At 29.8% G+C, this 12,868-nt stretch overlaps 1 protein-coding gene across 3 annotated transcripts in view; it reads left to right on the top strand.

Moving 5' to 3' along the window:
* The window catches only part of LOC106681422 (PDZ domain-containing protein 2), a 161,587-nt gene that overhangs the window by 146,561 nt on the left and 2,158 nt on the right, over positions 1-12,868 (top strand). For 2 of the 3 annotated variants that reach the window (XM_014421738.3, XM_067044631.1), the window contains 4 exons: positions 9,891-10,036; positions 10,123-11,290; positions 11,406-12,052; positions 12,421-12,553. In XM_014421738.3, the coding sequence (XP_014277224.1) occupies positions 9,910-10,036; positions 10,123-11,290; positions 11,406-12,052; positions 12,421-12,553 (2,075 nt within the window). In that variant the 5' untranslated portion in view covers positions 9,891-9,909. The remainder of the gene's footprint in view (positions 1-9,890; positions 10,037-10,122; positions 11,291-11,405; positions 12,053-12,420; positions 12,554-12,868) is intronic. The other variant, XM_014421739.3, reaches the window with a different exon arrangement.

The following is a 12,868-nucleotide window of genomic DNA, read 5'->3' as shown; positions in this document are numbered from 1 at the left end:
GTTATGAGGCATATGAGTATTTTACGGCATTTACGTTCAGAGACTTAAAAACACATTAAGGGAAAGGGTTTTAGAGAGAAGTTTTGTTTTCAACCTTGAAATCATGGTAGGTAAAAGAAGGTAAATCACCAACAGATAATGATGACCTGAAACAAATGATGAAATCCAATTCAAGGAGAAATATCTGGGAACTGGGAAAAACAATATGCTTTAACAAGGGTCAGACATTCACTGATCGTAAATTAGGTAAACATAGATTGCTATCCTTCTCACTTTGGGGAGGCATTTTTACCGTGCGCTTACAAATAAAAATTCTTTGAACGAAGTGTGTTATGTCTGGTCCGGGGCTTAAATATTATATTTATTTATTAAACCTATAGTAACTAGCCATCTACTATTTGGTATAAGTGCTAAGGGTCTCGGATAAAGGGGAAGCGATCGAATTGTAAGCAGGGATTTTTTTTTATCAATTAATTATTAATAATTCTAATTGATAGTTATCAATCAGAATTACTGAAGAAAAGAAAAATTCCTTAGGCCACATTACACCCAATTTGTACAAAAATAAAATTATATAAGCAGAAATTTATATATTGTTATTAGTAAAAATTTTATTTTTTTATCTTTGGCCGAAACGTTACCAAAATGTTATAAAATTTATATATGTGAAAAATAAAAATTTTAAAATGTATTTTTATATACTTTTTGTATATATAAAACATTGTGTATACACACAACTTGAAGAAATAAACAAACCAGAATAGGGTCGCTTCATCTACTCTCTTTGCATAACGATTGCAAATTAATAATACTCAAATTATTCAGTCATATAAAAAAAAATTTAACTCATTCCATAAGATACCTAACATTTCATTTGAAACAAGAGAAAAGTAAATTTTTTATAATCGTTATTCGAATGTCGATCGTATTCAGAACCAAATATTTTAAGAAATAGAATTGAATAAGTTTATTTATCGAGCAAAGGTTTTATGAATTTCCAAAAATTATGTTCCTCAAAAGGTGCAATATTTACCGCCAATCACCAAATCGTTAATTTATAATAAACTATTAAACTTCAATAATAAATTATGAAGAAAAAATTAATTATTTATTTAGTTACGTACTTTTAGGTTCGACATTAGAGGCTTAGTAAATAGAATACATTGTGTTTCTTAGTATTAATTTTTAAGAAATTTTGTGATACTTAACGGTCCTAAAGTGGAAAACGAAAAAAAAAAGTTTGGACTTAGGTGAAGCCCATGTCCAACCGTGTGGTAACATCCCGGACACAATTCCGAGGATGACCGACACTTACGCCAGAGTAACGGTTAAGAAGAGACCTCTTTCATGTGACGTTAACTGTTCCATTAATAATACGGACACTGAGGGACTTAATTTCCCTTGGTAACTGTTAGCACGGTATACTTTTGAGCATCTTATTTGTACAATTTTTTTTTTATAGACATCAAGAAAACATTAATATCTAATATATACGCTGTTGTATATTGTATATATACATATGACATATGTATATAAAGAGGGTGGAGTTCTGTAAGTCTTGGACAATAGTTTCGGAGATGGACATCAAGAGCTCCAAAAAATTTCATGTAGACCATGGTCTGATTCACAATATATTAGGAGAAAATTGATATATATATATATATATTTTAAAGCATTACGTTTTTTTGCTGAATAGGAAGCAATCACTGAAAAACTATTATATGTAATTAATTCCCAATAATACCATCTTAAAGTAGATAAAATTCTCTTTAAGAAATTAGATTTGGTATAACCAAATATATTTAAGGGGCCTAGCGGAAAGAGTAATAGCAAACAGATTTTTTTTTTTTAAATAACAATTTACTTGTGAATGGTTTTATTAGCTAAACAAAAACCATTTGTAGGAAAACTTTTTTTTTTAGGAAAAATAAATTCATATGGATTATGTTACAATTCCGCACCGAAAATCAGGATATTCAATTTTTAAGTGTTAGCGTCACGTTATTGAATAAAAAAGTGTAATTAAAAACAATTTAGGTCAAGTAATTTTATATTAAAGCATAGTAAGTATACATTATTCAAAAGTAAGTATAAGTTTTTTTTAACCATTCGAAGAGGGCTTTCAATTTTTGGTTTTACAAAAACAAAACAATGCATTATTTGCTTGATAGTAACCTTCAAATGGTTTCGATGGAAACAAATTCTACTTTCTTCTGAAAAACATGTTATCATAAAATTTAAAATTGCCCAACTTGAAGAGTTTTTTAGTCATCATTAAATAGTTTATCAATTATAACGCTTTTTTTTTACGGGAAATAAAATTTTTAAACGATTTTTTTCTTTAGGGTTTTACTATTTTCCTCACCGTTTGTATGCAAAATCTTCAAAAACAATGAAACATTATTGATGTTGTTTGGCGATTTACGCCTTCAGAATGCCTTCGAGAAAATAAGTGCCTGGAATGAATTCGTCTTAAAATCTAATTTACTATAGGAATCCGTAAAAAATTACCTCATTCATTTGGGAAATCCTTAGTTAGGTGCATTATAGAAAAACTGAAGAAGACCCTCAAAATAAAGACCAAATGCCACTGTTATGAGCCAGCAAAAATCATATTAAAAGTCAAAAAAGTTTAGATGTTTGGGCAAGTGAACATGTAGAATGTGATACCACATGTAGAATGTTGTAGAATATATATAATTTATTTAATATTATATATATATATATATATATATAATTGGCAGTGGCCAACCACTGCTACGGACTGGTATCTAATAAACACCATACCTTATAATGTAACGCAAATAAACCAAATTAAATCATGAAATTCGGATTTATATCCTTTTTATGTAATTAATATGGGAAAGTATTAAACCAAAATGCTATCGTATTATTAATATTCAATAATTGAAATTTATTCATGGAAATGATTCGGAATTAATTTTATTTTATTGTCTTATCGTTCACGGAAATTTTACGCTTGCAAGACTCTAACCAAGCATTCATAATTTACAAGATCCTCATGTCGAATAAATAATGAACTAGTAAATAAATAATAATTTTAACCTGATGAGAGAGAAATGCTTTATTCTGCCATGCTAGTCAAATACATTGGGTTGCTACAATACACAGCATATCAATCCATCATCGGACATATATACAATACAATTCACATGATATAAGAACAATTTGTTTCCCCTACATTTACATTTCACAATCAATATTCGTCTACACACTAAATACAAGTATTTTAAATTTTACAATTTCATTCCATTTGAAAATTTTATTTCATTTACAATGTTATTCATGTTATGTTATTTCACTCTGTCAGACCTCCCCTTTCCAGTGATTCGTTACCCCCGTTCGATCCGTTAAACAAATTTAACGAATTTATCATTAGCAATGGAAAGTCAAACCAAAGACCATAATAGTCACCGCTCAGATTACAAAAAATAAGTAAAAAAACTAATATATAGATTTAGAAAAAATAAAGTTAGTTAAAAGAAATAATTTAATAAATAAATAAGTTAAGGGAATATATAAGTTTGAACAAAAATCGACAGGTCCTAAAACTAAAACTATTAAAATAAAAAACGAGATTAATCTGAATCAGAATTAAGAGAATGGAATGATTTTTTGCCATATCAATTTAATTTAAAAATAAAAATTTTTAAAAAAACTTACCTATATCGTTGGTCTCCTCACTCTTCGTTCATCTATCCACTCATTAAACACCAGATCCCAACCGATTATTTATTTATTGCGTTGACACCGACGGATCCGTAAGATACGCCGATAATGTCGCATTTGCAAAAGTCGGAGGCACGGCTCTGGTCTTGGATCCGACGGTAAGATTTGAGAGTAATGACCTCGAACAGGAAGGTGGAGTGGAAAGGGAAAAAAAGGAAATATATGAAAAATGCGTCCCTTTCCTTAAGGAAAAATTCCGCGAGACCTTCGGAGAGAGAGAGTTCACCGTGAGAGGCCTCTGGTTTGGATCTCACGTTGCAATACCAGATAGAACAAGGAGCTTCTTAGAAGGATTAGGTGTTAGCATCGGGGATATTGCGATCTTGGCAGAAAATATTATTTTGGACTCCCTGGGGATCATACATACCTGCATGGGAATTAGCTCTAGATTATTCATTGTTTTATTTATTTATTTTAGTTGACCTGTTGATTAGTGTGTTTTAACTTATTTATTCACTAAATTATTTTATTTTTATTTTTTTGACTTATGTATCCAATCAAGTATTTCTTTTAACCAACTTTTTATTATATTTTCCTTTAATCTATGTATTAGTTTTGTTCTGGTAATATGTATTTATTTGTTTGTTTTACTGTAAACTGATCTACTGCTGTGACTAGTATTTCTCTGGTTTGACCTCGCATCGCTGTCTAATAGTGAATTTGTTTAGCGGGGCACTGGGGAGGATCTGAGAGGGAGAATTCGGGAGAGTGAATTTGTCGAGCAAATGAAATAAAAATTGTGAAATGGAAAGGAAAAGAAGAAAGGAATAAATTGAAATATTTGTATTTAGTGTGTAGACAGGAATGTATTGTAAAAGAAAGCTGTGGGAAAGGAAAAAAAAAATTGTTTCTTTCTATTTTATTGTAACATGTAAAAATATGTAATTTATATATGCCTGATCACGGATTGATTAGTATGTAGTATAATGTAGCAACCCGATGTATTTGGGCAGCATGGATGAATAAAGCATTTCTCTCTCTCTCTTTCTCTGCCCTCCTATAGAACCTCCTTCTTTAGCAAATCCTTCGTCATACGTGCAACCTCCTTCTGGGATTTTCTTCCCATCTCCATTCGTCAGTTCTCATCCATTCTTTCCTTTAAACAACACCTATTCCTTCACTTATTGCATAATCAAACCTCCGCATCATTGTAATCAAATAAATAGGCATATGTTTATCTTAAAATATTCATATTTTCTGTCTGTATGTTGGATATAGAATAAGAAAAAAATGTAACAAAAACCATTTTAGTTGCTATTGAATGAAAGTAAAGTAATGTTTTTGATAGAAAAAAAAATTGAAATAAAAATAGAAATTAGTAATTAATTCATATTGACTGAAACGAATCCTGACAGTCTCACTCTGGGCTGACAGGGCTTCAATTCAAGTTTTAGGCCAAAAAAAAGACTAAAAACCATCTTATCTAGCGAGTTAATGGTTGCTTTCTATATTACTTAATCTAAATTCACAGATACATATATGAGGTAAATAACCATATATATATATATATATGTGGCTCAGAAGAAAATATAGTATGACGTTTGAAGGCCCCGCTCCTGCCTGTTATGTATTATTACGTTCGATTCCTGGTTGAGACCAAACTTGTTTCTCCCTCAGAACTGGTTCCAATGCAATGAGGAAGACTATAACACACCCTTCATCTCGGGTCTGCCTAGTTTTAGTTGTTACTCGCCTCAATATATCTCAATATGAATGATATTAGTAAATCCCTTGTGTGAATTTTATTTAATTAAACAACTCGTCCCATTGACAATTAAAATAATCAACACCGTCAACAGTGATTTTTAAGTATTCTAATTCGATTTATCTTTCATAAATGACAATAAATTAATTCATTAGAATTACTCTGTTAAAGTTTGTAATAAAAATTATATGTTGCGTTGTATAATAATGAATGAGCTAGTTTGAGTATTTATATGAATATCAGATGGATCAATTGCTAAAGTTTAATGAATAGTTGTTGTTCAGGCAACATAAAAAAAATAAATAAATATATATATATAGTAATTTATTCTATGTCAAGGAAAAGAAACAAGTTTCCGAGTTGTTCTGTTTATTCATGAGTAAGCGCCCGGTAAAATATGATAAGTAACCAACCATTCATGACTTCCTCTTCGCAAACACGCATGTATCTGTATATATATGTGTGAGGTCATGAATGGTTTTTCTCGTAAATTTCTTTGATGAAATGCATTTCAATGAATGCTGCATCATTTTAGTACTAAGGCCCACATAGGTACATCTGTCTCTATAACCACTTATACTTGAAAATATTCTTTCATGAGTTTATTGCTAGTCAGACCCTTGATTCTTTACTTTTTGGATCAGGTACCACCATGTGCTGTTCGGACTGCAAGTTTATGGGCTTGCGGTTTACATCTCAAGATCTTGCAGATGCTCCCTCGAATACTTAAAGTATATCCAATTTTTTTTTATTGTTTGATTTTCCTTAAGAACTCGTAGTTACATAATGCGGGACCACCATATGACAATGATAGATTGTTGACAATGGTTATAAAGTGCTTCAAACATCTTTAAGCTTTTTATTTACAATGCGCTTCTACTTCATCTATGCCTTTTATTTTCTGTTTCAGGTAGAAAGCAATTTTATGATCCATTTCACAAGCCCGTTTAGCATAGACATAGTTACACAGTCTATTGCTGCTGAATTTCTGTCTTATTCTTAATACTTCTAAGGTGCTCAAAATCTCTTCCAGAAATTATAATTCTTGTAAATTACTGAGGATTAGTAGTGTTGTAAAAGAATAAATTATGTAATCTTCCATGTTTTATAACTTGTTTAACATAATTGAAACAAAGTATGAATGGAATACGAACCGATGGCTTTTGAATTACATTTTTAAGATATTATTTATTTAGCGGGAATTTCTGTATAAAAATAGTTGTCCTGCACTTAAAATAATTATTGTAGGCAAATATTCCGGGTGATGGTCAATAAAGGTATCGAAATAGTAAATGAAAACTGTTTATTGTTAACCAACGTTTCACCACACTTTACAGGACTTCGTCAGAGCTCAACGAAAAACAAGATACAAACATTATGAGTATTGATAAAACATTAAAATAAATAAACAGAAAAATACGAAAATATGTAAACAAATATATATTTATATATATAAATATGGAAACTAGTTACTAATAGATGCAGCAACTATGTTTCTAGTCCTCCTCCTATGTGTATTCTTCCTTAAATTATTATTATTTTGTTTTACATATTGTCGTATTTTTTTTTTTTATTTTGTATACTTATTTTAACGTTTTGTCAATTATTACAATGTTTATATCTTGTTTTTCATTTAGCCCTGGAAAAGCCCTGCAAACGTTGGTTAACAGTTAGAATACTGGTTAACAGAAAACAATAGTTTTCTTTTACTCTTTACCGTCAACCCGACTATCTTCCTACAATCTACCTCATACGGTCAACTATCTTCTTCCAAATTTAAAATAATTATATAATTTATTTGAAATATGAACATTTTAAATTCCATTTACATAATTAATTTTTGTGCAAAGCCATTCTTAAGCAGGTGCGGCCAGTGCGGCCGTACCAGTCCTCGAGCTAAGAATATAAATAAATTAGAACTAATTTAGAAGTTCTTTCTTCAAGTTTTCTATGAAATGGAAAAATAAAGTTAATTACTGCAGTTCACAGGTCAGACAAGATTATTTTAATAGGCTGGAGGAAGAGAGTAAAGCTATAAGATTAGTTTATTTAATAATATGAGATCTTAGCAGTGATGATTCACTCAGGGTCAGACTGCGTTTTTATTTTAAAAATTTTATTTAAAAAAATCGCATACCATCAGCGGAATATATATTGGCCTGATTTAAAATGATTTTAACGAAACTATAGAGTAAAAAATCGTAAATGATAAGGTGATTTGTGCTACTGATCCAAGAAGAACCCGGATTTTATGATATGAGATAATATTGACGAAGGATTTGTCCTATTTATTAAATTTAAAAGCAATTTCCTTGCTATAGCTAACAATTTTGACAAAATGTTAACAATTCTAGCTTCTTAATTCTGCAATGAGTCTTGAAGTTGCATATCTAGTGTGTTGAGTCAAGCAGCAACCATCGTCATCGCAAAAATTAAGTAGGTAATTAATTATTAATCATCTTAAGGGAATAACAGTCAACTGCCAACGCAGTGCAATAATTTCTTCAAGTAATGAAACCGATTTAATTTAGAAATACAATTCGTGTTCTATGCAACGTTAAATAATGACTTATTATAATAATTCTTTATCGTCTTTCCATTTTTAAAAAATAGATAAATTAATTGATACCTATCAATAGTTTATAGCATGTACTGATGTTTAAATAAATAAATTAGAAATTGATTATTCTAATCGTTGTATGTAATGCAATTTCTAGCCTTGAAGTTAGATTTTTATTAATTTTTCAAAAACTTACATGCACTTATATTAAATAAATTTAAAAATATCAATATTTTCTAAATATTTATACATATAATTATTAGAAAAATATACAAAATAAATTTCCGAATGATTTATTCCATTATTTCTTTTTTAACACTATCCAGTAGTGATATTCAGTGGTTCGCACAGGTTCGGTCAAACCCGTGGTTAAAATTTTTAAACCATTCCGAACCTAATTAATTACTGCAGTAATTAAATACACTTTACTTTTCTACCGGTTTGTTTCTTTTACAAATACACGTATTACACTCTGTAACACTGCTAAAGTTGAGCCTTAGACCGTTCGTCCATAGTTTCCTAGAACACTGTAAACAAATTGTTAAAGGAAATTTTACTGTTAGCGAACCCTTTGTGAAATATTTCGAATATCCACCTCTGACACTGTCCCTTTTCACCGAAAAGAAATAACTCTGGAGAGAGTAGATCCTTGAAATTGATTTTATCTGGTTAAAATATAGAAATCTCTTGACTTCTTTAATGTTTAAAACACTGAATGACCTTTGGAAGAAAGGGCAACTAATGGAAATTGATCAAATGTTATTTATTGACCCTAGTCATAATTTATTGTTTTATGAGCTCAAGTAAAGATAGTGTATTATGTATACAATATACATATGTTTCTGGGACATGTGTAATACATCGAACTAAGGACAAGTTAAGAGTTCTATAGGTGCTAATTATTTCTGTCCCGAATAACAATGACGTACTAATTGCTCACTAATGTGTCCTCAAGGGCAACTCTGATTAACGTCTTCTTAAAACCAGTAGTCGTTCAAGCACTTCCTACTTGACAATCGATCGTAAAAATATGCGTGAGTGTTGCTCTGATTGTTTGAATTAAATGTATACAATGTCTAAAATACACGATTTAGAAGGCAGACCGAAATTTAGGAATTCCAAATCATTTCTCACTTGATGCATATATACAAGTATACTCATTTAAGAAAGTAATTGTATATAAAGCTGTATTTGTGGGAAAGTTTCTATCCAATAAAAACCTGAAATTTGGACATTATTTTGTTTGATCTATTAATCTTAAATTTCAACACACTATTGCCATTCAAGAACACAATATTTATTCATATTTTAAAAATTTTGAAATTATTATAACAGCCGAAATGAAATTTATTTAATAGAATATATAATTTATATTTATTTAAAAGTTCGTAAAAATTACAATACATCATTGAATTTTTTTTTAAATAGTTAGAAAATATGGATAAAAGATATATTACATACACCGAAATATATATATTTAGTTGTTATTCATAAAGAATATTTAATTACATATAAGTAGATGGTCAGGGTTGCGGTCAAAAAAGAAGAACAAATAGTTTTAAACTATTTGTCCTTCTTTTTTTGACCGCAACCCTGACCATCTACTTATATTTAAATCTGGACGGTCAATTATATATACATATAAATAATTACATTTGTTTCTTTTATGAACGACTTCAGATTTCATATTTACAAATATGATATGAGTATATATATATATATATATATATACAGAGAGAGATAATGAGAGTGTGCGTGAGAGATAATATTGTGCTTAAAAGGATCATACATCATTTGTTGGTATTTTTTAATGTTGAACTAGCAGTTGTATCTTCTTTTCTTTTTTTTTTTTTAATGTAATATATTTTGTTTTAGATAGTACTGAAGATTTAGAATGAAATGGTTTCATAAAAGTACAGATGCTCCAAGGCTCCTCAGTCTATCACCATTAACACAGGATGCAGAAGGCGGGGGAGGAGCAGAACCACCCTCCTTTAATTCTAATAAAGGACCAAATTTAGGTAAGTAATTCTATTTATAATTTTGTATTAGGAAGATTTTAAACTAAATATGTTACTTTTCTAATTATTACATATATTTTTTTCAGGTATGTCTTCAATGAAATGCCACAACAAAAGCAACACAGGAAACAACTTGAATTTTTATACTCTAGATGGCCAGTCATTAGCAGTGGAATCATCTACTAGCCACGTAATTGAGGGCTCTCCTAGAGATGAACCATGTAATTCCAGAGAAAAACGAAATCCACTACTTGAGAAAGTAAAAATTTCTAGACTTTCATATTTGCCATCTTTGAAATCATCAAGTAATACAGCTGAATCCCACAGTTCTCATAGAACTGATTATTCTCAAGAAAATAGTGCTTTCAATCGCATCAGAAAATATACAAAAGCTTTGTCTTTTGAAAATTTGGTTGAAGATGGAAATTATAACCAAAGTCAGAAGAAAGGAGCAAATAAAGAATCAAGTAACTATGAGTATTCCACTGTAGGGAGTGGTAGCAAAGACACTACTTCACCTAGTAACTCTAAATCCAAAAACCAAGAAGAAAACATTTGTTCAAGATCATTCTTAACTGCTAAATTAAAATTGATGTCTGAAAGGTACCTTAAGCCTCCTACTAATAGATTTATTGCAAAATTTTATAAACAAAACTCACAAGATACTGAACAGTATATTTCCAGCGACAAAAATAAAAGTAGGAAAGCTAAAATACGTAGCTTTTCTTATGGCGCATTACCTGGAATGGAAGAGTTTCGTCAAGAACTATTAGATGAAGAAGATATTGTCCATTATTATAATCCAAGAAAAACTGATTCCATAAATATGAGTGCTGAAAATGATGACAGTGACAGTGGCATTTTAGTTAATAGTTCAACAAATTCTTCATTTGTTGATTACTTTGGTTCAAAGGCAGCAGAAGATAAAATAAATGTGTGTCATGTTAGAAGTGTATCTCAAGAAAATTCTGATAATGACTATCAAAATTTTTCTTATGGATATAGCATACGGAATCCAAGAGATGAGCCAAAGCATGAAATCAATAACATTGATTCAGATACACCACCACCTCTGCCACCACATTTTAAGAATTCCTCTAATAAATGCAGTAACTATGAAAAATCTTTTATTCTTGTACGATTAGTTCGAAAAAATCCTAATGAAAACCTTGGCATCTGTTTGACAAAAGTGAATAATTCAGTTAACCCTGGATATGTTATTGCTCATATCCTTCCTGGGAGTTTAGCTGACAAGTAAGTTCTTTACATTTATCTGAGCTTATTGTTCTTTTAATAATTTGTTATTTAGAGTTTCTAATAGTTTTATAACACCCATGGTCTCATAATGAATACTAATTTACTTTTTTAGGGAAGGCAGTTTTCAAGTGGATGATGAAGTCATTAATATTTGTGGAAGAAGGTTAAAAGGTTTACCATTTGAAAAAGCTCGTGAAACAATTTCAACAGGGCCAATTAATGTTGATATTCTAATTGCAAGACATATTGAATGGAAAGCAAACAAAATGCAAGAAAGTTCTGTTGACTATGAAAATGTTCTTATTTATTCTTATCTGAAGGATGAGCGATGTAAATCTCAGCAAAGTATAATGAGTGAAACAGTAGACTTTGAAAAAGAAGTTGACTGTCATAAAGAAGCCTACCAGTATTTGAAAAATAATACCCTAAATCGAAAAGCTTTCAGAAAGAACTTTGGAGTTTTTTCTGGAAAACAGATAAAATGTAACACAGTTACTGAAAAAAGACATGGAAGTGCTATTTCAAAATGTGCTTTAAATAATGAATCAGGCGGTTCTTCAACATTTTACACTTTACCAAGACGCCCTAGGTCAAATGTATATTCACTGTACACCTTTGTTTTTGAAAAAGGGCCCGGAAAGAAAAGTTTGGGTTTCACCATTGTTGGTGGAAAAGATTCACCACGTGGTGCAATGGGTATATTTGTAAAAAGCATAATTGAAGGAGGACAAGCAGCAGAGGATGGACGCCTTCATGAAGGTAATTTATTATGATAATTGATTAATAACTTGAATATCATATTTTCTTTTTATTGATCAGATTTACTCCAACTATTATTATTTAATTTATTAAAATGTCTTTTGAACATCTTTAACATAACATATTTAAAATTAGATAAAATTTTCTGTTAAAAATAATGCTCACTAAGGAAGAACTTTCTCATCCAATAAACATAGTATTTATTACACCCCTTCTTTTGTGTTCCTCGGGATTTATTAGCTGGTCAAAAAAAAAAATAATAATAATATTTATGTAACAAAATTTATTGTTATCATTTTATCTCATCATTGAACTGTGTATAATTTTCACAAGAAGATTAATGATGAGTATCTTATATTTTCTTCTAGGGGATGAAATACTTGCCGTTAATGGTCAACTTTTTCATGACTTAACCCATTCAGAAGCTGTATCAATATTTAAGAACATTAAATGTGGACCAATTGCTCTTCATATATCACGGAGAGTGAGAACTACTAAACCGTAAGTATCTGAGATCGATTTCAAAGAACAGAATAAATAAAATATTATTACTGGAATAGAAATGAGCAAACTAACAAGGATTATTTTGCATTTTCTGCATTACTGAATGCATTACTGAGATTTTCATGATAACAATATTAAAATAATACAATGAATAAAATATTATTTCTGGAACAAAAATGAATCAACTAATAAGATTTATTTAGATTTTTATCATTACGTAATGGCAAATAAATTTTACAATGATAACACTGAGTGTTTAATTTAGGTATTCCCTGGAGTAAAAATTGGGGGATATTACCCAAATTAATTATT

Source organism: Halyomorpha halys, unplaced genomic scaffold (genome assembly GCF_000696795.3).
Source record: "Halyomorpha halys isolate HHAL.00 unplaced genomic scaffold, Hhal_1.1 Scaffold337.1, whole genome shotgun sequence".
NCBI lineage: Eukaryota > Metazoa > Arthropoda > Insecta > Hemiptera > Pentatomidae > Halyomorpha > Halyomorpha halys.
The sequence above is the reverse complement of the archived record's forward strand: the minus strand, read 5'-3'. Positions and strand labels throughout refer to the sequence as shown.